Source organism: Haplochromis burtoni, unplaced genomic scaffold, assembly GCF_018398535.1.
Source record: "Haplochromis burtoni strain Fernald_Lab_line unplaced genomic scaffold, NCSU_Asbu1 Contig_481, whole genome shotgun sequence".
NCBI classification, from domain to species: Eukaryota; Metazoa; Chordata; class Actinopteri; order Cichliformes; family Cichlidae; genus Haplochromis; species Haplochromis burtoni.
Window position 1 is genome coordinate 139,335 of NW_024582842.1, and position 26,905 is coordinate 166,239.

Genomic DNA, 26,905 nt, shown 5'->3' on the forward strand with positions numbered 1-26,905 from the left:
CTACATCCCAGGAAGGGGGAAATGGACGGAGAAATTTAGGTAGGAATGGACAGAAGAGATGAAGATGCATATGGGACACGGAGTGGGAAAGACAGACTTGACTGGCCGGGTGGGGGGGGAAATAGAGTGGAGAAAGATGGAGGACCAATGAAATAAAAGGACAGGAGAGGGGATGACTATTCTCTTCACTTGTTTGTTCTGTCTCCACCCTCCATATTTTTTATTTATTCATTTTTTGAAACATTCTCCACACCCACACACAAGAGACAGAGAAGAGAGCAGGACATTCAGGACCATGCAGAAGAGCTTTAGTAGCAAGTAGAAATAATTTTTTAAAAAAGAAAAAAAAAATCAAAAGCGTGATTTTAAAATCAAAAGAGCCAGAGCAAATGGCGAAAGCACGGTGTATTTGATCTCCCAGGCCATTTGCAACTGAAATCCGAGCTCATGCTGACAAATTAAAGGAAAAAAAAGGAAAAATAAGTCACAAGAAAAAGCACTTCCATGAGATCTAGTGTGTGTGTGTGTGTGTGTGTGTGTGTGTGTGTGTGTGTGTGTGTGTGTGTGTGTGTGTGTGTGTGTGTGTAAAACAACACGTCTCTTTTTATTTTTAACCGTTCATCTTGCACATCTGAGATTAAAGGGTGTTTTTTGTTATTTTTTGTTGGCTTTTTTTTTTTACAAAAGCATCAGAAATGACACCACACTTCTCACAGCAGCCTTATTCCCAAAACTGCCCCCCTGAAAATGCCCCACCCCAACGCCCATCATGCATCAATCTCGTAAACACACCAAACGTAAAAAACTACGACTCAGTGGCAGCCGCGCAATTTCAAGTGAAAAGAGTGAAAAATCCTTGACAACATCTGAGCCAGTGCTCCATCCATGCAACATACAGTAGCCTCTTACACCAGCAGCAAGCACTTTTCTCCCCCCCCCCACCCAAGAGGAAAATAACTGAGAGGCTTTTAACTGCTCATCCAGTCATAAACACAACCATAAATCAAGAATGGCCACTCGTCATGATCATGGAAGAAGTGACGATGATGATGAGGATGATGGAAAAGGTGCAGGAAGACAGATTAAACAAAAATAATAGTAATTAAAAAAGAAGGAAAAAAAATCATCCATGCTGTGACGTAAGCAGATATCATCAGCAATCGTGTCGTAGTGACTTCTCACCAGCCATGCCTGTTGTGTAGCCACTCCACCCAGCATGCTTTGCAAACCACACGACTTTTAAGGATCAAGGTGCAATGGGACAGCGCACGATATCGAGAAGAACGAGAACAGCATTAACAGCACGAACATCAACAGGAAGTGGCTTCGAAAGAGACGCCTTTGCGTGCGGCACCACTGCACCATGCTATAGTGAAGCCGAAGGGAGGAGGGGGTGGGTGGGGGGGCGGGGGTTTAAACAACAGCCATCCGGAAACCTTCTCTGGGCCAGAAGAATTAAGGTCACAGTTGGACATGGAGGGGACACAGAGGAGAAAATGGTCACTGTTGAAAAAAAAAATTAAAATAGGAAAAAGAGGCGAGCGTGCCGTTACCTCGATTTTACGTCCTTCCACCAGCGTGCCGTGGAGCTTCTCTCTGGCCCTCTCTGCATCTGCGCTCGACTCAAACGTAACAAAACCGAAGCCCTGCAAGCAAAGGAGGGTAAAGAAACGACAAGGAGACGCAGGAGGAGGAGGAGGAGAAGGAGATTGCAGTTAAGCTTCTTTTTTTTCTTTTTCTTTTGCTGCATTTTGAAATGCCTGACATGTTTTCTTTTTCCTCAGTGTCCTACCTTCGATCCCCTCTCGTTAAAAATGATCTCCACATCAAGGATTTTGCCAAATTGCTGAAACAAGAAACAGGAAAATAATGAATTAATTAATTAAAAAAAGAGAAGGAAAATGAAGAAGCTGAGCGAGCATGTAAGTCACACACACTGCTTCTCGCCACGGGGTGTCAGCACTGTTCAACCACGATGAGCTGGCACTGAGCCTACACTGGCTGCTAGGTCTTCTACCATATCTTCCTTTCCTCTGTTCTTTTCTCTGCACTGCATTTTAGAGCCGTTCCTCTTGCAAAACTGGAGGGAACCAGGCCAGATTATTACACTTCACTTTAGATAAGCTGCTGGAGAGCTGAAAATCTAAATAATCAAATAAGACAATGGATTCTGCTCAGCAAAAAAACAGCATGGCAAACCCTTGTTTTTATATAAGCGTCACTAGAAGATAGCAAAGGGCTGCAGTCACTAGATGAGGGGGGTTTAGTTTAGAGGGGATTTTACTCTGTTATGTAACGATACACAGTGGAGGGGAAAAAAGGCAACGTTCTGGTCCGCTTACCCCAAACATCTGCCGTAGGTCAGGGTCTCGGAAGCGGAAGGGGATGTTAGATACGTGAAGGCGTTTGGGGGTGGCCTTGGAGTCCGAATCGTCTCCGGCGTTCCCCCCGCCGCCTCCACCTCCCGAGCCAACCCCAGACTGGCCGTCAATCTGGGAGGACCCATCTGACTGCTTAGACACAAGGATGCAAAAAGACAAACAGAGACAGACAGACGAAAACAAAGAGGTCTTGTTAGGGTTGCGAAAAGACGATACGCAATGCACCATTAGCTGACAGACTGTCATCTGTCAGATTTGCACTGCAGTAGGCGCTGCTCGCTGCTTCCATTAATCAGCTGATTATTGTGCTGATTAGTTCATTAATCAGCTTGCACAAATTATGGATTGAACAGGAAAAATGTCCAAGTACTCGCTTTGCCTAGAAACAGGGAAAAAGCACAAAATATCGATTATGTTTCATAATCGATATTTTGTGCTTTTTCCCTGTGAGAAGAACACAAAGACAGTATTTTTCCCATTTTTTGGCGTGTTGCTTGAACAGAGTCCAAAATTATTAAAGGGAAAATTAAAACCGTTGCAAAAATCTGTGAATTGACTCAAACAACCGACAGAACATAATAAATAAATGATTTAACCTCAACATATTTGTATTGCCTCTGGTTATAAGCAGCAGTGTACAACGAATGAAAACCATGACTGTTTTTATTCACTGTAAATTTTATTTCATGTGACGCTGTAGTATTTGATTTAAAAAATACTTATGGCACAGTCCAAAGGTCTTGAGCCACCTTTCATTTCTTTATATTTTGCTTGAAAAATTTGAAAAGGTTTGCAGTGATTTATTGAAACACGTGCAAAGATACATGCACAATATAGTATATAAGGCAAAAAGAGAATTTGTACAATTGCAGCGTGTTTTGCAGATGGCTGTAGACACTCACTGCTGCACCTCCATCCTGACCTCCTCTCTACAAACTGACAACAATTTGTACCAAAAAATGTCAAATTTGGATTCATCGCTGCATAAAATTTGTGGCAACAAGTATTTGTGTTGTCTGTGAGATCTTTACTGGATTTCTTCTTATTTCTTAAGGACATGACTTTCTGTTTATCTGGTGTAGGTAGTTTTCTTTATCCCTGCCACTTCTTTTCTCCTCCATTTGGCCAGTTTCCTCAGCATTTTAAGGACACGCTGCACACCCTGCTGAGATATGCCAAGTTTTCTGCTAATAGCTCTTTGATAATCACCTTGTTGGTGCAAAAATAAAATTTCAATTTCAAATTGTGTTATCGCTGGCATTTTTCACAGATTCAACTAAAGAAATGGGGGAAAAATTACGGGTCTTTGTGACACACTGCTAGTAACGGTGCCAGAAGTGCCAAAGATATCATCTAAAATTGGCTCTTTGCTCAGTTGTCTGCTGTGTGGAGACACAACACCGCTTCATATCTTGACTAAGGATTTTTTTCTTTTGCTTGAATTATTCATAAGTCAGTGTTATGTTGCTTAACAAACAACGACAAGGGGGGAAAAAGCAAACATTACTCTAAAAATGAGAAACTTTAGGGACTGGAGTGAGTAGAAAAGCAGCCAATGTCCAAAGAAAAACTTCAAAAGACCTTCAGAAAATCTATATATAAAGAAATGAGGTGTGGGTCAAGACTTTTGCACAGTACTGTCATTCTCTGGATTTGCAAAATTAGACACACAGTCCAATCTAAACATGTAGTTTCTCTCAGCTGTCCAATTTCAATATTTATAAGGATTTATTGTTGATGATGTTTAAATACCACCATCTGAAAAAAATGAAACCTGAATTTTTCACCTTTTTTCCACCTGAAGAAAAAACTGGATAAAAATTAACTGTGGTGACAAAACATTGCATATAACATTATATAAGTGGCGGCCATCAGCAGTACCACCCATGTCAAATTCCTGCTTTAAGCAAATTGTGTTTTCACACTTCTGTCATTTTTTAAAAAGTTGGGTAGGCAATGTTACCAACAGTCGTTCTTTGTGTGAGCGTTTAGCTGTGTGGGCTTTTGCATGTCAAAGTGCTCAAAGACAAACAAAGCAAAAAGAAGAGTGAAGATTGGGCTGTAATTTGCAAGTCGACCAGAGAAGAAAAAAAAACAAAAACCCTCCAAATAAATGTAGCTATTCCACCCTAACTGCTGGATGAGTTAAAAAAAAGAAGCTGTTTTCCTATCATAATGATAGAAAGCACTTAGAGAGTGAATACCAAACCATGGCAAATGACCTGTTTTGCAATTTCAAAGAAACTGATCCAGAACTCTCCCACTCTTGCCTCCAAAACATTTAATGGGTTCTTTCTTTGCCCGCGCTCCACCTTTCCACAGTTTCATAAAATACGGTTTGGTAGTTTTTACATAAACTTGATGACAGACAGAAAAAGGCAGCCTTCACACACTCTCTCAGTGTATGTTTCTGCGACAGCGAAGTGGCCACAGAATCGGTTATGACAGGTGGAATTATTTTTGTGTTTGGAGGAACGATCGTAACACAGAGAGGTTTATACGTTTTAATCCGAGCGAGATAAAAACAAAACAACATGTGAAAATGTTACAGCTCAGTTGAAAAGAAAAACTTGAATTGTGGTCACAATTAGTAATGTGCTTTTATAATATCCTCATTTCAGTCTGTAACGTGTATCCCACTCACTAAGCGCCCTCTCAAGGCACAGCCTGGGTGTGGGCTGCCCACAGAGGAAGGAGGCCGGTACTCACTTGGGCACTGAGGCTGTTAGCGGCGTTGGCTGCGCTATTCGCTGCTCCGCCGGCTTCCACGGGACCCTGGACGGCCCCTGCAGCATACAGGCTGCCCCCGTAATCCAGGGCCAGGCCGTTCTGGGGGGGCGGTGGTGGAGGAGGCGGGAAGGCAGAGAAAGGTGGGGGGACGAGTCCCTCCTGACCGCCAGCACTATCCTGAGAACCCTGTTGGAAGAAAAAGAGAGAAAAGTGAGGTGGGAGTGAGAACTAAAGTGGTCGGCTGGCGAAATACCACGGTATCTTTTACTAAGAGCATCACCCGACCACACAGAGACCACTTCCCCAAGAGCGTCAGTCTAAAAGTCATACAGGCATGGATATTATATTTCCATTTTCCTGTGTGTGTGTGTGTGTGTGTGTGTGTGTGTGTGTGTGTACATGTATCTAACCCCCCACCCCCACCCCCACCCCACCCCCCAACCATTAAATATTCACTGCTGCCACATCTATTATTGAGGGTCAGATGCCTCCATGCTCAGTGTGTTGCACAATGATGAGTGTCTAATGCCTGCACGCACACTTACAAACGCCTCTGCACACAAACCACCTTTGACACGCAAACACCCACACACCTAAACGCTCACACAAAGACCAACTGTTTGCAAGGAAGCCGGCCCAAGTACTTCGTACATATTATCCCCCCCCACCCCCAAGAAGATGCATGTGTAAGATGCCAAAATTCGAGCTTGTAGGAGAACAACACAGGCGTCCATAAACACATGGTAGAGACACATAAACATGGCAGAGGCATTAACACAAAACACACACGCGCGCACACACATTCCTTACTGCTGGCAGTGGGGTATGGATACCCTAAATGGTAACAGAGAGGCAGCAAGGATGGGAGAGGACGGGGCCGGGCTGGGGGATTTGAAGATAAAAGGTGATGACAGATTCAAGAGACGAGGCCCGATCCATAGCTGCAAAGGATTACTCAAACTTCACCAGATTTCTAATTCCAATAACTGCAGTGTTTGGTCATTTTATTAAAGACTATAAAAACACTACGATGGTTTTCTGGTTCAGAGAGGGATGCTTTAAATGCTAATGTCAGCACGCTTTAAGAAAATAAATAAATAAATCAGGACATTGTCTGAGTTTGTCCTTTTTCACGCAAAGTACCGCAAAGCATGAAACGGTCTACTTACGACGTGGTCACACTACCAGAAACAGATTGCCTGGATGAGACATGCAGAAGGCAGTAAGCGACACCCCCTCACTTACTGTAGCTGTGAACGCAGTGGACGTTTAGCGGAGCGATTTGTCAACCGGTACAATCTGACCTCTCACATGCTGGTAGATGAGCTGACATCCAAAGTGATTGCACTGGAGATTTGTTCACTGCCATAACACCTTTGTCAGGTGATGTGAGAAATGCTAAGGGCTGCAGAGAAAGTGTAAAAACAGTTAAAAGCAACAAACTTAACATACCGACATTTAGCAGGTATAAAGTATTCACTATATGCATCTTCCTGCTAAAAGGGAGTTTTTCCTTCCCACTGTCGCCATGTGCTTGCTCATAGTTTGTTGCCTAATGGTTTTTCTGTATTATTGTAGGCTCTCCTCCAATATAAAGTGCATTGAGGCAACTGTTGCTGTGATTTGGCGCTATACAAATCAAACCGAATGAAATCAAATTTTTAGTGGTAAGATTCATCTACTGGGGACCAAGAATGTACAAAACTATTGTGGTAATGCATTCAAGTGGTTGCAGAGATCACACTGATTGCCAAAATCCAGTTGACCATCATCATTAATCTGGCGTGAGCCACGTTAGCATGTTAGCCCTGATTTAAAAAAACAAAAAACTCTACCAACTCTCAATATTTTTTTCACCACACCTGATACATATGACATTAAAATGTACCAGAAAATGAGAACTAAATAACCTGATACCGGCACCAGAAAACAAAATCATAAAAACTAAATTATACATTTGTAAATCACAATAGATACAAATGATGACAAAATCTAGAAACCCGGAGTAGCACCCATTGTGTAGCCTTTTTTGTTCAGCCTATTCTCCTTTGCTGTGTCTTTCTAACCTCTTTGTTCTTCTCATTTGACTGTAACAACTAATTACTACAATCATCATCATCATTGCTTTATTAGGAATAGTACTAATGTAAGACAGACTCGCAAAGACAGTAATACAATAATTAATTAGTAAAAGAAGTTACAATGTCGCCCCCCCTGTCAGCATTATATCACTTCTAAATAGACTCAGTTGAGCCTACCTGACATCTGCTTGGCTATACTCACTTCAAGTGTGTGTGTGTGTGTGTGTGTGTGAGTGACAGGCTGCAGCGATGCCCATCTGAGCTGCACAATAGATCACTGTCCCTTTGGGAGTGTTATAAGTGTGTGGGAGGGTGAGTATGTACGTATGTGTGCGTGTGTGTGTGTTTGTGTGTGCGTTTGCGAGCATGCCATCTGTCTCCCAGCTTTTGACCTTTCTCAGCGTCACACCTGTGACACTGTAGTCCGGCCCCTCGACTCAGTAACAAACCGGGGGATGCGCGCGGTCGACACGGATCACATCGATATCGTGACACGAGAACAGCTTCAGCTGAGCTGCTCCCAGCGAGCAGTGAGAGAGAAACTCTGCCGTGTACCAAGCAGACAAACTTAAGCAAATAAAGCTGGAATTTGTTAAACTTAACAACTTAAGTATTTTTTCTATTGGATAAATCCTAACTCTAAATACAGAACATAGATTTGTGTACATTTACTATAAACATCAATCTAATGATTTCTTCCTGGACTACTTTTTTAAGACATTTTATCAGTCAGAAGCATCGTCCTTGAAATGCTTTGTTATTAAAAGGAAAATGCCGCCCATCACACTTCAAAGAAATTCGTTCCTGTATGTACCTATATACAACCTCAGTGGACTGAGTCAGGCACTGGTCAGGAGACTCCTACGAAGTTAAAACCAAATATCAGAATGAGGAGGAAAGGTGATTTAGGTGACTTTGAAAGTGGCATGGCCGTTGGTGCCAGACAGGCTGGTTTGACAAACTGCTGATCTACTGAGATTTTCATATGCAGCCATCTCCAGGGTTTATAGAGAATGGTGGGGGGGGGGGGGGCGTGGGTGTCCGGTGAGTGGCAGTTCTCTGGGCGAAAATGCTTTGTTGACTGGAGAGGCCAGAGACAAACAGCCAGAGTGGTTTGAGCTTACAGAAACGTGGCAGCAACTCAAATAACCACCAATATGCAGATGAGCATCGCCGAACACAGCACAAAGAATATGGAAGCAGATGGCCCACAGCAGAAGACGACCACACCGGGTGCCGCTCCTGTCATCTCGGAACAGGAAATTGAGTGGCACGGGTTCACTAAAAATTGGGACAAAACGTTGCCTGGTCGCGATGAATCTCGATTTGTGGTGCAGCACTCAGACGGACGGGTCAGGATTTGGCATAAACAAAACGAAAGCACGGATCCATCCTGCTTTTATATCGACGATTCAGGTTGGTGGTGTAATTGTATTGCAGATGTGTTTTTTTTATGGTAAACTTTGAACCTCATGCTGTTTGTGACCATGCCCATCCCTTTATAATGACAGTGTACCCATCTTCAAATGGCTATTTTGAGCAGGAGAATGGGCTCAGTGGTATCCTCAGTATACTCCACAGTCTCCACATCTCAATCCAATCGAGCACCCTTGAGATGTGGGGGAACGGGCAAAAGGAGAAAAAAGAAAAAAAGAAAAACGGCTTCATGAGCTGCACGATTCCTTCATGCCAGTGAGGACCAAAATCTCAGAGGAATGTTTCCAGAACCTCGCTGAATCGTTGCCACAAAGAATTTATGCAGCTCTAAAAGCAAAGCGGGGTCTAAAACTTAAGAATAATCATGTCTGATATACCGGAACTCACAAGTCGGTAAGTAAATGAGTAAAGTTCATTTTTATAGCGCTTTTTGAGACAAGGAATGGTCACAAATTGCTTTACAGAGGTAATTTAATCAAATCCAGCCCACGCCAAAGGCAAAGTGGACACACATGAATGAAGAAAAACAACACAGTGTCTGTCTGAACACATGAGTTTTAAGCTGCCTTTTTAAAGAACAACAAACGAATGATATAATTATTCATCTAATCATTTACTGGAAGATTCCTGGTGCAGAAAATTCTTTGCATCGCACCTATACTTGTCTTTCCCGCCGTCGTGAGGCGAAAAGGAGGCAGAACCAGACGCTTTAAGAGGAATGCTTTGAACTCGTCCGTTAAAGGCTGCAGCCGCGTTCTGCCTTTTGTGATTTCAGGAGTGTAATTACAAACAGAAATCCTGCCATCTCCCTGGCTCTCGCTCACCGATAACGGGCACTAAAATGCATGTTATCGCTCATCTCAACACTGTGAGCCTTGCCCCGAAGCGCCGCTGCCACACCATTTCGCCGCGCGCACACATCCCCGCAGCTCGCCTGGCAGGTGAAGAGTCACCACCTCGGGCAAAACAGAAACCGCGATCCTCATCTTCAGTGGCTGCCACTTGAGCAATACAGCCACCAGATTACTGACCACAGTGTCCAAGTTTAACTTCATTCACGTTTTCAGATAGCAGCTGTGTCCGCTCATCTAAACTCTGCAGCTGTATGAACCTCTTCCAATCTCGCCCACAAGCACTCAAATTAAGATTTTGATACAAGATAGCGCTCCTCAACATCCTCGCCTCCGTGTCCTAAGTTTCACGTCGCAGCGCAAACACCTTACACCTTGGCGAGCCGTGCTTGTGATTTGCACAGATTGTTCCTGTGATTATTATAACCTGCCAGGGTTTTAGGATGCATGCTTTTAGAGGTGCGGCTTTGCAAAATCTCAGCTCTTCCAAGTTCCCAGAATAAATAAAGAGAAATGAACTGCTGCATCTCTTTTCCTGCATTACTTCACCCTCTCATTAATTTGGTTTCTGTTATTAGCCGTTATGATTTTATGCTCCAATTAGTGAACAAAACATGCATTTTCTCCTTGTTGTGGGGGAAAAGAAACAACACTCTGTTACTTCACTGGTGGCAATAATGTGAACATTAGCTGCAATCCTCTGATGAGAGATCCTGAATTCATTACATTTGCTCAATTCAGAGATGCGAAAAAAAAAAAGAAAAAAAAGGAGAGAGCAGAGATGTGGAAATTAGCTAGTTTAGATCAAGCTTTTAACTGCAGCTGGGAAAAAAACAGACATGTTAAGTGACACACTGAATGACCTCACTTTGCATAAACCCATCCTAGATTAAATGCATTTGCGGAGGTGAATATGAGAGTAGGTGGAGCAAGCAATTCTGGGTCACTAGGTAGGAGCTAACCTGGGTGGCAAACAGAAAGAGAGAGAAACTCGACCCGCTCCCGTGTCTTCCTTCGAAAGGGAAAGTTGATGACCCCAGATTGGGTGAAGCGGTGAAACGGGAAAAGCTGAAAGGGGACAATAGGCTGGCAACATTTTGTGGCAATGAGGGAAACCTTTTAACTGTTTCAGCCGCTATTAAATGCGGCCCCATTAAATTTTAATGATCTCTTTCACTTTTGATCTAGTGGCATCACCGCATCATAATGCAGTTCTGTGCTCTGACTGCCAAATATTCACTATTTAGCTAACAGGCTAAATTAAAAACGGTGAAAACGGTGAAAACGGTAAACGTTACGGGTGTTACCATGTCGTCAGTCAGAGAACGTACTGGCTTGTCTTCTGCTCTGATGACCTGGGCCAAGACTTCCTCTTCCATCTGGCAGTCATTGTTTGAGATACATTTTTAAAACTAATTAAAAACAAAATTGGCATTAGATGATAGCTGGTGGTTTGGAGGCTGCATTTTCAAAAATGCAGCCTCTCTTGTGCCTTTCATTGGGACTGTTTACCTGCATGCAAACAAAGCCTGCTCAAAAGCGACTGTTTGTGTTCCAACTAGTGTTAACCGGGCTACAAACGGAAACCAGAAGGCTTCCCGCTCCACTTCCCAAAAGATTCTGCATATTCATATAAGTAAAAAGCAAAGGTTAAAATAAAATGAGCAGATATTTGTTTATAAATATCGCCATGTTATTAACGCTGAGCTCAAAGCACCTCCACGCCTCCCCTCCCACCTTCAGATGCTTTTCCACCGTCCAACAAGCTGCACTGAGTGAATACGCTGACAGCTCTGCTTTTATTTAAAGTCTAAAGCTATCATTTATTTTATATTTCTATCTTACTGCAAATTAAAGAGCTTCAATGGAATGAATTAAAAAAAAACTTAACATATAAGCAAAAAAGGTCAAAAGGAAGATTGTTTTAACTGAGGGATCCCCCTGCTGTAGAGGCTTACATGAATAAATGCAATAAAAGTCTATCTTTTGTCCAATTTGATGGGAAAACCACCCTCCTACTGTTCATCACCGCTTTACTGCTGTCGTACTTGAGTCCCAACATTGATGACTCATGACACATCTCACTCGACTACAGATGAGTCAGTCTTGGACTTGACAAGTTGTGATGCAACTTAGACAGAATGATAGTGACTTGGATGTTAATAGCGCACGCTTTAAGCCTCAATTTCTGATTGCAGCAATATACATATGTAATTTCAGCAGCACAAACCACTGAGTAGAGGTATGACCCAGGAGGCAGATTTAGAGATGACGACTTCAATTCTTTGATCTTTTTTTCTGAAAGGAGGAGGAACATAAACTCTGTGACCCTGTGAGCCTCACCAGCCTTCTCTAAGGTTTTCTATACCAACCCTGAATCAGCTGTATCATCGATATCAAAGGTACTGGAACCAGTTCATTTCATAGACCAGTTGACGAATGTCACCAATGACAGAGAAATAGATTTGTAAATATGCAGGATTCATCCTCGGCACGGCATAAAATCACATTAAGAATGCATTAATGTAGCAATCTCTATGAACCTTTAGATGCCTAAGAGACTGATCAATGAGGAAGCATTTCTTCATTGATAAGCAAACAGTCGCACCTATGGAACAAATAAGTTATAGCAGCCAATATTGGACAGATCATCTGAATAATTCTGGTTGAGGACGATTGTGTTGCAGCTCTAATCACTAAAAAACAAAGAAAAACCAAAGTAAAGGTAGTAGAGGTAGGTAGTGAACAAGATCTCTCTGGATCTGAGTATTAATAAACATCAACAGCAACCCATGTTTTCACATACATGTGCGTCTTGTCCTTATCAGGCTAAATAAGCTAAACTTTAAGGCAAATTCAAGAAAACAGTGAATGAATGAGCTGTGCTGAAATAAATGTAACAGTGCAAACTTGCTGACTCCAGTCTCCACTGGTAGTTTTGAAGATAAATCTCAAGACCAGCTCTGATTCACATTTCTAGCTTCTCTGGATTAAAATTCCCCGTGTTCAATTATATTTAGCTCTTAGCGAGGAATACTGGGAGCTTTTTCTGGGACTGAAAATAAGAAATTTGTGGTTAGAGTCGGAGTCTCTTTAAGTTATTTTCTGACACAGACCCCCGATCACAACTCTGTCGGTTCTTCTCTTCTCTTCATTGTTGTTGCTCATGCACAGACTACAGCCTCGCAGGAGAATGGACAACCCCGGCTGTTGCCGCTCCTTCTGCCAGACCCAAAATAGAGGCGGGAATGCAAGCCAAAAACAACCTTGTATTTGTGTTTGACGATTGGCCTTTTCAGAGGAGATCCATTTTTGCAGCATCTCAACGGGCCTCTCTATACCTGATGCACTGTGTTAACAACCCCGTATCTCCAAAAACAGTATGTGCCCCCCTCCTCGTCTCCCTCCCTCTGTAAGGCTTTGGGGCCTTTTGCTGACTGCGAGTGGCCTTTGTGATTCGAATCAGGATAAAAGCATCTACTGAATAAATGCACACAGATAGCAGGATAAGAGGAGGAACACAAAGGCAGAGGAGGAGGGCATTCTTGGAGAAGTGCTGCCCTGTGCACAAGCAAACTGTAGGCTGTTCATTTGTGTCAGCACTCAAGGTTTGTGTACATTTTGTTTGTGTGCATGTCTTGCGCTTGTCTCGGTGTATGCTCCCGGTGTTTTAAGGGATTTTAAGGGTTGTGAAAGTGCATGCGTTGGCCAGGCAAAGCCAGTGACTCAGAGCGGTAGCTGTAGCTGGCTTACTTTCGGGTCAGTTAGCAGCAGCAAGTGTGTCTGAGGAGGCATGTTATAAAATGTGCCCGTCTGCGGCAGTCTCACTACGCTACTCGAGGAGACAAGGAGAAGAGCAAAGGAGAGAGGAGAGGAAGTGTGGTTAAAAGCTAACTGGGGCATCAGTGGGTCATTTCACATGAATAATGACGTTTCAGAATCGTACTTTCTCTGGCTTCCGGCCATAACGCTAATGCCTAATTCAACAGACTTGACTATGGAAAACGTGATTCATGTTGTTAGCAGCAGCTCGTATTTTGGCTCAATAATCGGATTAAGTGGTGAAGTTCGGTGTTCAGCTCAGATCTTGGCTTCCGAGTCTGCGCTGCTGTTACCCAAGCTGCAAACAGCTGGAGAAACGTTTTACAACATGCCTGTGGCATACCGATGAGCCAGGAGACACCCTCTTGTTAAATTATTCCATCCAACATCAACCCCTCCTCCATCGGTTCCCCCCTCCTCCCTTCACTCGCTCTTCCTCTCTGCTGCTGTTCTCCCTTTCCTCCCACTCTCTCTGCTGTGCGCTTCACTTCTTTACGCTTCATAAAATCCAGACGGGACCCTCGCATACGTCCCGCCCCCACACATGTCAATCAAGCTCATTTGCCTCATAGCAACAGGATATCAGCGCGATCCAGGCTCCTCCTTCCATTCTCTCCTCCATTTCCTTATAGGGTAACATGTGTGCTTGTCAAACAAACCCCTCCTAATCCACCCCCATCCTTTTCCTTGTAGGGTCTCCCCTTCCTCGCACGCCATTTCTGGGAGACTCCCCAGCCTCATACATGTGCACAGGAACATGCATTCGCGCGTGCACGCATGCACACACACGCACAACCCCGACTTTCCCCTGTCATCTCCTCAGTAGCTGCATAAATGGTCCGTTCAGCACCACTGCGGCATTTTATGAAAGATAAACACCCGAAAACAAAAAGGATGATGACATTATTTGTTCACATTTATTCCACATTAGAATCCACACGCCATCCCAGACAAACACACAGGCAGGTGAGCATACAAACCTGCAAAAAGATATGTATTAACCCAACATGACTATGCCTCTTTCAATACATTAGACATGACCCTGAAACTAGTTTGTCCTGTTTGACGCTCACAGAGGGCTCTGCACTAATCGCCTGGTTGTCCAGTGTGGTTTAGAAACATACGGAAGCCAGCTGTAGGACGGTGTTGTCACTGTCAACTGCACCGCCTAAAGAGTCAGGAAGGGCAACCCTTGCCTTTTTCCTTTTTTTTTTTTGTTAAAGCTGCACTGATGCCTCACGCTGAGCACTTTTAGAGCAGTTAAGGGAAGCACACAGCTGGAGGAGGAGGAGGCCCGCTCAAGATTTACCCCCGTCCAGAAAGGTGTTTACATCACAAAAGGTTTCCCATCAACATTTTGCCTCATGCCTCGAACCACCTAACAATCAGCGCAAAATGAGTGACTCATCCAAGTTGCCACGGCAACACGGTTCATCGGGATCAGTTAACGACCACCATTGTTACCCCTGCAAAGAATCGATAACAAGATTTGGGAGGTGGAGGCGTGCCAGTGTGTGGGGGGGTGAATCCTCACGACCCGTTTCCAGTTTGTGCAAGCGTGGCAGGCTGCGCATAGCTTTTGCAGCAGGTAGGCGTCTCTCCCTTGCCTCAGGGCACACGCTTAGGTGGGGCTTGAGAAAATATTTCTTCTGCACCCGATCTGCTGCTCTCAACTCTCTCGCAGGAGAAAGAGACAATTTAAAATATATATATATTTAGTTATATAAAATTAGCAAATGCAGCGCCATCAAGGAGCTGATAAATTACCCCTGCTGTAAACAAACTCGGAACACTCACATATGGACATAACTGCAAAGTCAGCTTTACACACTGAAATTGCGTCACTGAGCAAACTAGCCGCCTCTAGTTGACCTACAATATGTGATTTTCATGCTGCTCGCCCGTGTCTGTTCTGCTCCCTCACCTACGAGCTTCCTTGACTGCGGTGGGGAAGCGTGGGGTGTCCCATCACCCTAAAATTGTTTTAAAAATCTTCTCCTCGTGCTCCCATTCCTTCTCTCCTTCTCTCCTTCTCTCCCTTCAAACCCCATCCCCCTCTCTTCCAGGGGCTCTTAAAGGAAAACATTGAGATAACAGCTGCCAGGGCCCCGGGGAGAGCGAGAGAAGGGAGAAAAGAGGTCAAACAGTAAAGAGAGCAGGAATCCAAGGTACAGCTGAAAGAGAAGCACACACACACTCATACTGACTCACACCAATTGAAATGTAATGATATGAACATGACACTTCATGCACCAACTTTGCAGCCCACTGTGTGCTCGAGCTTGTGTGTGTGTTTGTGAAATGTGTGACACAGAAATTACAGTGAGGAGGTGTTGTTAGCTGAATAGAAGAGATGCAGAAGGGAGGACGAGAGAGAAAGAACGAGCAATAAAAAAAGGAAAACACAACACAAGGGCAGGGACAACTGTTCTGTGGACACCTGTCCCTTTCGCTCACAGGCTGGAGCGATGTACAGAGACAGCTGCAGGGCCAATAAAGAAGAAAGAGTTTTCCACTTACCTCTCCTCCCCCCCTCCAATTCCCTCTCTGCTTCCACTCTCCTGCTTCAGATATATCGAAATAGTTGACTAGCAGAAATAGCGCCACTGAACCGCTACATCCAGCTGACACGCTGTACTGTATGCTCACATAAGATTCTCCTGACCATACATAATACATGGCTGAGCGCAGTTTCTGGCAGTGGCAGCCCTTGATGTTCAAACTGCGTGCACTTCTAGCTTTTGGCAGGGTTGGTGGGGGGGGACAGATGCCACAATAACAGCGTACAATAACACACTGCCGCTCGTGCGGCTCGGCATAACGAATCATAATTGTGGAGATACGATCTCCAGCCTGTATCTCGCTGTCATCAACGCCTGCTACACTACTTCCAGTGTTTATATCCCACTCGTAGCAAGTAGCTGCCGAGTCCTGACAAGAGCCCGAAACGCTCTCTGACTGGACCCGCTCTAGCGATCGGGTCAAGTAGACTCCTCGTCTGTTAGTAGTTAATTAACATTTAATGCTCGATGACAGCCCGTTCTGATGCCGTTTCGCGTACGGCCGAGCCCGAGCGCCGACGAGGAGATGCAGCGGCCGTGCGCGCAGGCGGAGGAGGATATGAAAAGATACGGGGATAAACACTCACCGACAGCACGTTAGGATAGTACAGTCCCATCATCGTATTCTGTGCAACAACTCAAACTGTCGTCGCTCCTCTCTCCTCTCTCTCCTTTCCTCTTCTCACGCTGCCTCGCTTTCTCTCCCTCGCCGAGCCTGTGTCACCTCACCAGCTCAGTCTCTCTTGTCTGTCTCACAGATTCAAAATCTCCCTCTCTCTGCCCCCGCTCGCTCTGTCTGCCCTGCCAATCCCCTCCCCACCTCCTCCTCCTCCTCTCCTGGCTTCTGTCCCTGTCACTCTCCCTCACTTGCTTACTTGCTTGCTTTTCTTTTCTTTCAACCCCCCCTTCCCCTCTATCTATCTCTCTCTCTCTCTCTCTCCCCGACTCCCACTCAGTCTTTTCTTTCCCTCTCCCACTCGCTCCTTTGCTTTCCCTCTACCCCCAGCCTTCTGTTTTGCTGCTGTGCCCTTGCCTGCTCATCTCTTCTGTCTCTTCTCCGGTCCTCCTCCTCTCCTCCTATCTCACCCAGATAGCCTAACGCCTCCCCCTTCCTACTTCTCTGCCTCTGTCACACCTGCAAACTTTCCCCTCCCCTCTGCTTTCCTCTCATGTCGCAGTCCTCCTCTCCTCTCCTCACTCTCTCTCTCTCCTTCTATTCTCTTTCTCCATGTAGGTGAGTTAACTGGGGCTGCTGGCACCACTGGGAGAGAGCAATAGACGTCTTTTCTTCTCTCTCTCTCTCTCTCTCTCAGACACGCACCTTGTTACGCAAATGAGCCGGTAATTTTACACATCAGTCATTTTTTTCCTGCAAAAGTCACGACTGCAACGATACTAGGTCATACCGAGCAGCGTTTTTCATAACACCGCCAAGCCAACATGGCCCAAGTCTGGCTGTTATCACATTCAACTTAAAGCTGTGCCGGACGATATTTCTATAAAAACAAGGAGGATGAAGCCACAGCGGTGTAAGCTCTGCAGCTCCCCTTAGGTTTACAGAGCATTTTAGCACCTTTTAGATCATTGTTTTGGCTTCGCGCTCGCTGCATTTTTAAAAATATGTATCAACCTGGTTTCAGCTCCCAAACCCCCACGGTAATCCGCGTCCAGCAGAGAGCTAAAGATAGCATCATTACAGCTAAACATATTGAAGCATTGAGCAGATTTTTCTCAGAAGAAAACGACACCACTGGGGGCACCAAACACGCCCTGAGCAGGAAGGCTCATCAAAGATGCAAGAAAAGATGCCAGCACCCGCCGAACAAATCGCCATCGTTTCTTGAATAACGACCATCGACTACACGAGTAATGAAGTGGCATTAATCTTCAGCACAGCACACTGCACGTGAATCCTTTGCTCAAATGCAGAACTCCAGCGCGGCACAGGTTTGCGCACCGGGTGACAAATACCATGCCAAGCCATTACCTGATGATTTTACTTTATATAAAAAAAGTTTGAAAACTACTTCAATAGACAGCCTGCCAAGTTTCACACTCCATCTGCAAAGAGCTTGTCTTCCCCTTCACACTTGGGGCTTCTGCTACTCTCCAGGCTCTTCCTTCCAGGAGTCTTTGATCACATCATTCTCACACTGCTGCTGACAGTTTAGCACCTCAGTGTTGTCGAAGCCTCCGCTGCCCTGCATTGTTTTCTTCCTCTCTGTCATTTTTCCCCCCTCCTGGTCAGAGGCCAAATCACACCTCCAAGCCCCCAAGCAGTCCTTGAATGACTTCTTTCGATCCCAACAAGAGGCTGTTCAGACAAGCCGAAAGTTTAAAACATCATCATCAAAAGTAAGATTAAGAGTGAAATCAAAACTGTCTGTTTGACTTCCAGGCTTCTGCAATACCCACTTAGCTGTACTAAAAAAAAAAGCCCATTCTCATACTGGGGCAAATAAAAGCATTCAAGTGAAGACAGATAAAGTGCAGATAAGCAGCCGGAGGTTGTCGGGCACCACGGAGTGCGAGGGATGAGGAGATTACGGGCAGAACATGAGAGGATGAGTGGATGAACGGAGGATGATCTAAGGATTAACCACATAAACTGAGCAGTCTAATAACACAATCAGCAGGCTAATACAAAGATGGGCAAACATGCTGTAGTCTTACACGCACACACACATAAACACAAACAAGATGCAATGCAGTGTGAGTGCGTGTTTGTGGGCAGAAAACTATAACATCAGCATGTTTAAAGGTGCTAAAAGAGAAAGAACAAGTTGGATTTGCCATCTGAAAGATGATTACTAAGTGTGCATTATTGGGAACAGAAAGGAAAGTGGGTGGAGGGTAATACTGGAGGGTTGTGGAGGCGTGTCTTTTACTACACGACTGCTAATTTATAATCTACACCCCCACCTTGTGGTTTGAAGAGCTACACTGAGCCATATTAATGTTATCTGAATACTGTATAAATGGAAGGAGTGGAATGAGGCCACATTACACAACGTGGATTTTGGCACATGTTTTTCCTCTTACCTGACTATGAGACGGGTATCCGTGATAGCTGAGCGTCAAGGGGTCGTTGTTCTGAAAGAGAGGAGCAGATTTTTCGGAAACATGGTCAGAAATTTGTAAAGAAAAAGGACAAGTCGCTTAAAAACATTTTCATGCTTCATTGTTATTCACTCAGACTTTTTTCCTTCTGTTTTTATGCCCACTAAGCTGTTGCCTCCATATTTGACTTTACAGCTGCGTGCCGTTTCTGACTCCTAATCAAATTAACTCTGTTCTGTGACACACTCCTGCTATCTCCCAAGTCAGTCTCCTCCAGAGTTTTCCACCCAGTGGATCTTTTGTCTGCTTGCAAAGCCGTGATAACGGGGGCGAGTGAGATCATGCGAGCAGTAGATGAAAGACGGGAGAGAAAGAATGAGTGTCACCGCGGCTCTTAAATCATAAATAGGTCAGGAGTGTCAGCGAGCATGAAGCCCATCGGTGTGAAATGCGATCATGAGCCCTGATGCAATCTCCAACACATCCCTCTCAATGTTCTGGCTGTGCAAAGCAGCGGCGGATACATCAAACATCTGGTGAGTAATTACAGTAACACAAGATGCAGAGGATACAAAAAAATAATTTGTTTATGGCCAAATATTAAACATAAATCATTCCTCTACTCCCTAAAATAGTTTGTAACTCACTTTATTCACTCTCATAATACCGTGTTCCAGCTTTTATGCTAATGTATTCCATTAAATGGAGGCGCTTTTCACAGCAATTACAACACACTTTGAAGGGAGAAAAAAAACAGATTTGCCTGTCTCTGACTTCATATCACTAGATTAGAAAACAACCCAGCTTCTCCCTCCTCCCTCTGTCCTTCCCCCTCTGATCTTCCTTTCATCTGGAACCAATGTCCCTCGTCTGCTCTGTACCCAGGGGGAACACTTTGCTCTGTGCGCTTCACAGCTTGAGTTCGCCTGATTAATACTGTAGCCATCTAACTCTGGACCCCATGGGGCCGTTTCACTAAAACTAAGCACAACATTTCCAAATGTAAGAGGCTCGGTTGAGGAGGAGGGAGCAGGAAGCGTCTTCGTGATTGAAAAATGCAGCTTGCGCGAGTCTATCTCAGAGCCAAAAATGTACTTAGTGAACTGGCTTTGGGAGGTAGAAGCTCTAAATAATGAATCACCTCTTAGAGGCTTGAATAACATGAATAAAGTATGAACCTTACTTTACGGTGAGGCCAAACTCTAAACACAAAAAAATAAAAAAAACACTGAAGGTATGGGGGCGCACGAGATTCATGGAACGGGCACGCTGCGTCACAGTGAGGGCGGCGCTCTCACAGGCAAACATCTGGAAACATATGAGCAGGAAAATAGGGAAGGACTGGAAATTCAACAGGAAATGGGCAGCAAAGAAAAAAGTGGATGGAGGGAGCAAAGACAATGACTCATACACGAGTGGAGTCATGTGCTTAATTTCCTTAAGCAACTCAGCGGGATGAGCGGGGGAGGGGGGCAGTGCACTGGAGTCAGCTCAGGATGAGTGTATCTCAGTGTCACTCAACACCGCGGCCACTTGCACCGAACATGAGAAAATAGAAAACTCTGTACTTCAGGTAGTCAATAAAGGCGCGCTGACTCGTTCCGGGGATGGTAATGACTTTTTTCCTGGGGAGGGGGCGGGGGCTAAAACAACAGAAGAAACTGCAGGGGAAGACCGGGTGAGCAATCACGAGAAAGTAGCAAAATGACCTGAAGTCAACAGATGGCAAAGATGGGGAGGAGGAGAGGGGAGAGAGACCAGCTTGCAGGAGGTGGAGGGGAGACGGGAGCAGTCCTGTAATAATTAAATCTGAAAGGAAGCACAGGATGAGAGGCACAGTTACCTCCAGGTTTCTCCTTCACTCAGCAGAAGTATCCCACTGTACACATGAACCCTGATACCGCTCTTCAAAAAAAATAAATACAGGTGGGGTAGGTGTGTGTGTGATTGTTTAGCACGTGTGGGATTTCTAATTTGGTCACAAGACTCGTGTCTATTCCTATCGCGCCTTGGGACCGCTGCTGTTCTGATGAGGAGGAGGAAAATAGGAACTACATTTCACTACTCTGAGAGTCATCCTACCTAACTGCAAAGCAGGGCACTGCATACACTCGAGAGGATGTGAATCCACTTCTTCCACAAAGCACTTATGTGCTAAGCCTCCAAACTGTTGGCCAGAAGATCTAAAGTTTATTTTCCCCTCGGTATACCTCACACAGTAAACCTACACGTGCTTCTTTGAGGGTACGCTGGTACTCCAACCAGCGTACCCTCACTGGGGGGGGTTTTGGAGGCTGCTTCGACCCTTCTGGCATGAAGATAATCATGAAGCAGCATCAGCTGCTGGATCACATGCTACATAATGAAACCGCTGAACACAATTGTGATTTGGATCCCCCAATTTATTTCAGATCTGATAGAGAGAGAATTAACATTTGTATGTAATTATTTACGGCACCACATAATTGCCCATAATGATTAATCTGCATTATCCCTTCATTCCAGTGAAACCAGAGACCACTATTGGATTTTTGGAACCAATGTTGATGACATTGTGGCTGCTGGCCCCATTTTTACATTTAATATGTCAGACTTCACTCTAAAAGGCAGTTAAACTCCTGTAAAAGGGTGGAGCCTGATGGGAAGACTGAGTAGCAATAACTGGACCCATACATCATCTCTTTTATGTACTGTATTTAAGAAATATTACACAAAAACTACAAAAAAATCATCACATTTTTCAGCCCTATGCCCCAGATGTAATGCTCAAATGGTTTCCCAATTAATTTACCAAGTGTACCAATAAAAAAAATTAAAAATCAAACTAGAGATGCGCGGATCAACCAGCCAGGGAGCGGAATCGGCTGATATCCAGCGCTCCTGGCTTTGACCGGTGACCGGCCGGTCAGCCTCACATTTGTCTGATTACAAGCTGGTCCGTTTCATGCACGCACAACACACACACTGCAGGGCAGGGAAAAAGTCAAACGTAAACTCACATTCACATGCCAAAATATCATTAGTGTTGAAGCTCCTTACTGTAAGCAAAGACACAAAGTTTGCCAAAGCAAACCAGAAGAAAAGCTACGGCTTACTTTGGCAAGTCTGAATAGATTTGTTCGTAGCAACAAACCTAATCGGGGTCATAAATCACCCTCACTCAACTGAAAATGGACATTTTAAAGAAGCTAGCAAAGGGAAAGTGGCTAAAGCTAAAGCTATCCAGAAGTCAGAGCTAGCCACGAGCCAGCAGCCTCGGTATGAGCAAAAGATCAAAGCAGTTAGGAGGAAAAATATGGAGACAAGAAGAAAAGAGAAAAAGGTTTCATAAATCTGCTTCACCTACTTTTTTTTTCTCTTTTGGCTAAAGCAGTATTCATTTATTCAGGTAAAGGTGATTCAATCTTCTTCACTTTAACTAACAGGAACTGAGAGAAGACCCAGTAACAATCTGCATGTTGGATTTAAGACGTAATAACTTATTTTATTAAAGAAATGATAATGTTTCTAGCTACTCAGAGAATCACAATTTATTATCTAACACTAAACCTTTTATTATTGGTGGTTGAAAGTCATTAATATTCATACTATACACTATACACTTATATATAATGATTTATTAATAGGGGAGAAAGACCATAATAGCACAGTTTTGTGCAGTTTGCAAATAGAGATTGAAGAGCAATGTTTAAATAAACATCAGTATAACACTACACCCCATCCAAAGCCAGAAATCCTGGTAAATCCCCTAACCGCACAATTTGGTAGCTCAAAAGAATAACTTTTTAGTACTACGGTTAAAAATCACCCCAAGATATTATATTATGCAAAAACTGGGTAATACAAGACAATAATAGCTCCGTTTTGGGAAATTCTCGAACACTGAGACTGATGTCTACCTTTCAAATAAGCATGAACTGATACACTGTTACACACCATCAACACTAGAAATGCTGTAAAGTCTCCAGACTGAAGTTAATATAAGGATAAGTACACTGTAGCAACATCAAATTTCCCCCCAAAGCCAAGTCTCAAAACACCGCCGGTCTTCAACATGAATCAGTCGAGAGATTTCTCCTTGCAATTCATCACAGAAAATCAGGGTCCCAAAAACTAAACAAATATTCTCCACCAGCTGCAAGAGAACATTTTTCTTGCTGACATTTTCATACCATTTCAGTGCAGGGGCTGAGATGAAAGTACAGCAGGGTGATCCACCTACATTAACGTCCTAGTCAAGTCATTTGTCCTCAGCGCTGTCGCCCCAGGCAGGACCTTATTAGGTTAGAGAGAGCCCCGGTTCCTACGCAGAGTGACAACAAAACACGGGCCGCTCAGCAGCAGGCCAGATGGATATTGAAGCCGACAAGCTACTCTCAACAATTCCCAAAATCTGACCAGAGCTGAAGACGCAGGGTGCCGTTATGAATCCTCTGTCACCCTGAAAAATGCAGGACTTCCCCGGTGCTGCACTGGAATGCAATACAGACTGATTGTGTGTTGTTGGGTTGGCGGGGAGAGCAGCACGCTCATTTAAAATCGGAGAAGGGCAACGGCAGAGGCAGGAAATCAGTAGCTAATTTCTCTGAACTCATACTGCTGAAAGCACTCAGCTTCTTCTTCCCTTTTTCTTTTTTTTCTTCCTTTCACTGGCTTTATTTGCCCTCGTTAGCTGAGCATTCAGTCATTCACTGCTTGCTGCACCGATTTATAAACGCACTGCTGCTCTGCTAAAACTTTGTAGCTTTGACTCAACAGAGCACTTCCTCCCACTCCACTGTGATGACATCAGAGCCTAATGAGAAAAACAGCAGTGTCAATAACCAAACGGGAAAGATCCCATTATTAGGCCACAGCGGTATAAATTACTTTCTCTCTCTACCGCAACCACACCCCTGTTCTGCTGGCTTCACAGGTCAGAGTTCAACTCTTGCCGTGTCGTCAGCAATAAAGACTTTTTTTAAAAAATCAAGAATGGAAAAAAAAATAAGGAAGGGAGACAGCGTGCTTTGCAGGAGCCAGGGTACCAGATGCTGTAACATTTTCCAGTATTTACCCTCCTCCTGAAGATTAGCTTTACAGACGGCCTTCTCTGTGATTTTATAGACGTTTCTTGGAAAGTCAAGCGTCCCGATTTAAGGAACTAAGGAAAACTGAACGTCACCCACCCCAGTTTGCTTCTGAAACCTTAATGGTGTCAGCGGGTTAGAGGTATAAAAATACGTCAGTGTTTTACATACACACACTGAGTCTGGGGGGAGGGGGGTAATTCGTTAAGCATGTGGCACAAAGCACAGTGGAAAAATGGTCTGTACAGATGAGGGTTGTTATTTTTTGTTTTCCCTAAAAGGCCAACGGTAAAAATTTAAACCCAGTGGAGATTTTGGAGTAATAATATAAATCTATGGATGAATTTTCTGCCTTTTACTTTTTTTAATGACATTATTTACTGGTTAATTTTTATAGTCTGCAAAATGTCAGAAAGAAAGTTTATGGTCACATTTCATGTCTTCAAACGTTCAGACTGCACATGTTTAATGAGAAAACATAGAAAAGTGGTGAAACTGCATGTACAGAATGTATGAATATTAAACTTAAGGACCACGTATGCTTTTTCTTATTTTCTGTCATATGTACAGTGTCACAGTGGTGTGCTATCATATTTAACACTCAAAATTTCTAATATTGAAGCTCGGTGCTCTAGTTTCAGACTGCTTTTTTTTTTTCATTTTTTACGTTTGGGTCTGTGTGATGTCAATGACAGGGGATATCTCGAAAACTGCCATCTCAGCTCTTGCTGTGAGAGTACAGAAGCTCCGCCCACTTTTTTTATTTAAGAGGGGCCGCCAATCCAGTCTAAAAGAAATGTGACCTTAAATGCAGAGGAATTAAACCAGCTCAATTCACAGCATGAAGTGATGAGCTAGACCTGCGGCTCCGGAGCCGCATGCGGCTCTTTAGTCTGTATAGTGCGGCTCCGCGTGGTTTGGGAAAATAAATTAGAAGTATTTAGCTGAAGTGTATTTTATTTATGTTAGATCTTTTTTAATTTGTAGTTCTAAATTGGAAGATTATTGTGATATTGAAATATAAAAATAAAATTATATTCTATTATTTTTTTCATGGCTCAAAATAAGCGCGGAAGCCGGTTAACCCGCCGAAACGCCGTGCATTTATCGAGACTTTCAACCCCAGGTAGGCTAATTATGGATCTTCGGATCCACATTATGACAGCAGCTATTCTCAATCGTGAGCTATGTTAAAAACAAACACCGCTCACGCCTCACAGATGGCACCTTGCAGTCCTGCGTAAAGATGACGTGACTTCGTACAGCCCCGATTTGCAGACGCTGTGCGCAGAGGTTCGGGAGCAGAAGTCCCTTTGTAAACAAACATATGTTCAGCATATCTTTATTGACCACTTCTCACACACGGTTGCTGTACGCATACAGCCGGCTGTAGCTTTTCAGCTCACAGCCCGACACATACCAACAACAGCATAGACGGCACAGAGGTTAAGGTGGCGAGGCGCGATTGCGGGTGCTGCTCAGGTACGTCCTCCTAGACCACGCCCCGCCATACACATGAACCAGGTAAAATACCTATTTAGGCAGAATTTTGCAAATATCTATTTTTCTTTTTTCAGCAGCATAGTGCTCCAAAATCCCAAAGGCGATATAAGGGTGGCGGCTCACAACAGTTTTTGTTTGCTGGATCATTTTAGTTCAGCTGGGTGTCTTTCCTTTTGTTATATTTCTTTAAGAGTTCAAAATGTGTTAATTACATAAACAAAATGTAATTTTCTCTGTAGCACTTCATGGATTTCAAAAGCAACACACCTTAGTTGTTCGCACAAAGCATAAAGGTAAAAAACAATATATACAGTGTTATCTTGATTTTAGATGTCAAAAAGTATTTGCGGCTCCCAGTGTTTTCTTTTGCGTGGAAACCGGGTCCAAATGGCTCTTTGGGTGTTAAAGGTTGCTGACCCCTGAGCTAGACAAAGGTCCAAAGAAAGATTATTTTAGGACACTTAACGTGGAGTTGGAAATGAATCTAACGGCTGCCCTTTATTTGTTTGACTTCATCAGACCTGCAATGACAGCATTAGAAGAGAAATTCACTTGCTATATAAAAATATAGGGCTGGAAGATGTTTTTAATAACTCGCTAGTGCACTAATAGGAGCTTTACACAATGGACTACAGTATATAAGCTTCATCTGGTTTTCACCAATATCTGTGTGACGGCATCCCATAAATTCCAGGGCCTTAAATAAGGATCTCAGGGATCAGTGCGGTTATAATGCCCCCTCCAGTTTGAGATGTGATCCCATTAGCTGGAAACAAAGCCTCTTTGCTGCCAGTGATAGGGCAAATCTGTTCCTGCACCATCTAGGGAAGGAGGGGGTTCTCCTACTCTAATTTCCGGACTGTCCAGCCAGTTCACGTTCAATACGTTTTAGGGGCTGAAGCTATTGATCCGTGCTCTTCTCTCCCACTCTCTCTCACACACACACACACTCTTTTCCCTGCACATCTGTTTTTAAGTGCATTACATTTCTAGCCGTGTCTGTCAGCACTCCCTCGACTGACAGCAGGACGACGTTAAAGCCAGCCATTTAGTTTTCCAAACTGGAGCAAACAAGCCACTTCACCTCCATTACTGGAGCTTTCAGCGATGGAGAAATAGCTTTCTGTCTTCCACTGGAGTACTTCACCCTACATAATCCACTTTAATGTTATCCAGAGCATCTTCGGGTCCTCATGTGACGCTCTATTAATAACAATATTTGACCATTTTGGGATCAATGAGGGAAAGGGGGGGAAAAAACAACAACAACAAACTGATTATGCTGACTGCTGGTCCACTTTAGCAGTGGTGCTCATAAAAGCAGGGGTGTTAGGATCCAGGCAATTGGACTGATGAGGTTTAGGCTCCTTGGTAAAATGATCATTGTTTACTCTAGATAGCCTGCAGTCT

General features: G+C 44.0%; 1 protein-coding gene across 7 annotated transcripts in view; it reads right to left on the minus strand.

Annotated features, from left to right (window-relative positions):
• The window catches only part of rbfox2 (RNA binding fox-1 homolog 2), a 41,007-nt gene that overhangs the window by 12,172 nt on the left and 1,930 nt on the right, over positions 1-26,905 (minus strand). For 5 of the 7 annotated variants that reach the window (XR_006052942.1, XR_006052941.1, XM_042213786.1 and 2 more), the window contains 5 exons: positions 18,906-18,956; positions 5,091-5,297; positions 2,343-2,513; positions 1,793-1,846; positions 1,554-1,646 (listed from right to left, as the gene is read on the minus strand). Coding sequence is in view for 5 of the 7 variants with exons in the window: in XM_042213786.1 (XP_042069720.1) it covers positions 1,554-1,646; positions 1,793-1,846; positions 2,343-2,513; positions 5,091-5,297; positions 18,906-18,956 (576 nt within the window). In the remaining 2 variants the exon portion in view is untranslated. Of the gene's footprint in view, positions 1-1,553; positions 1,647-1,792; positions 1,847-2,342; positions 2,514-5,090; positions 5,298-16,450; positions 18,885-18,905; positions 18,957-26,905 lie in introns of those variants that run through there. The other 2 variants (XM_014329025.2, XM_014329026.2) reach the window with 2 other exon arrangements.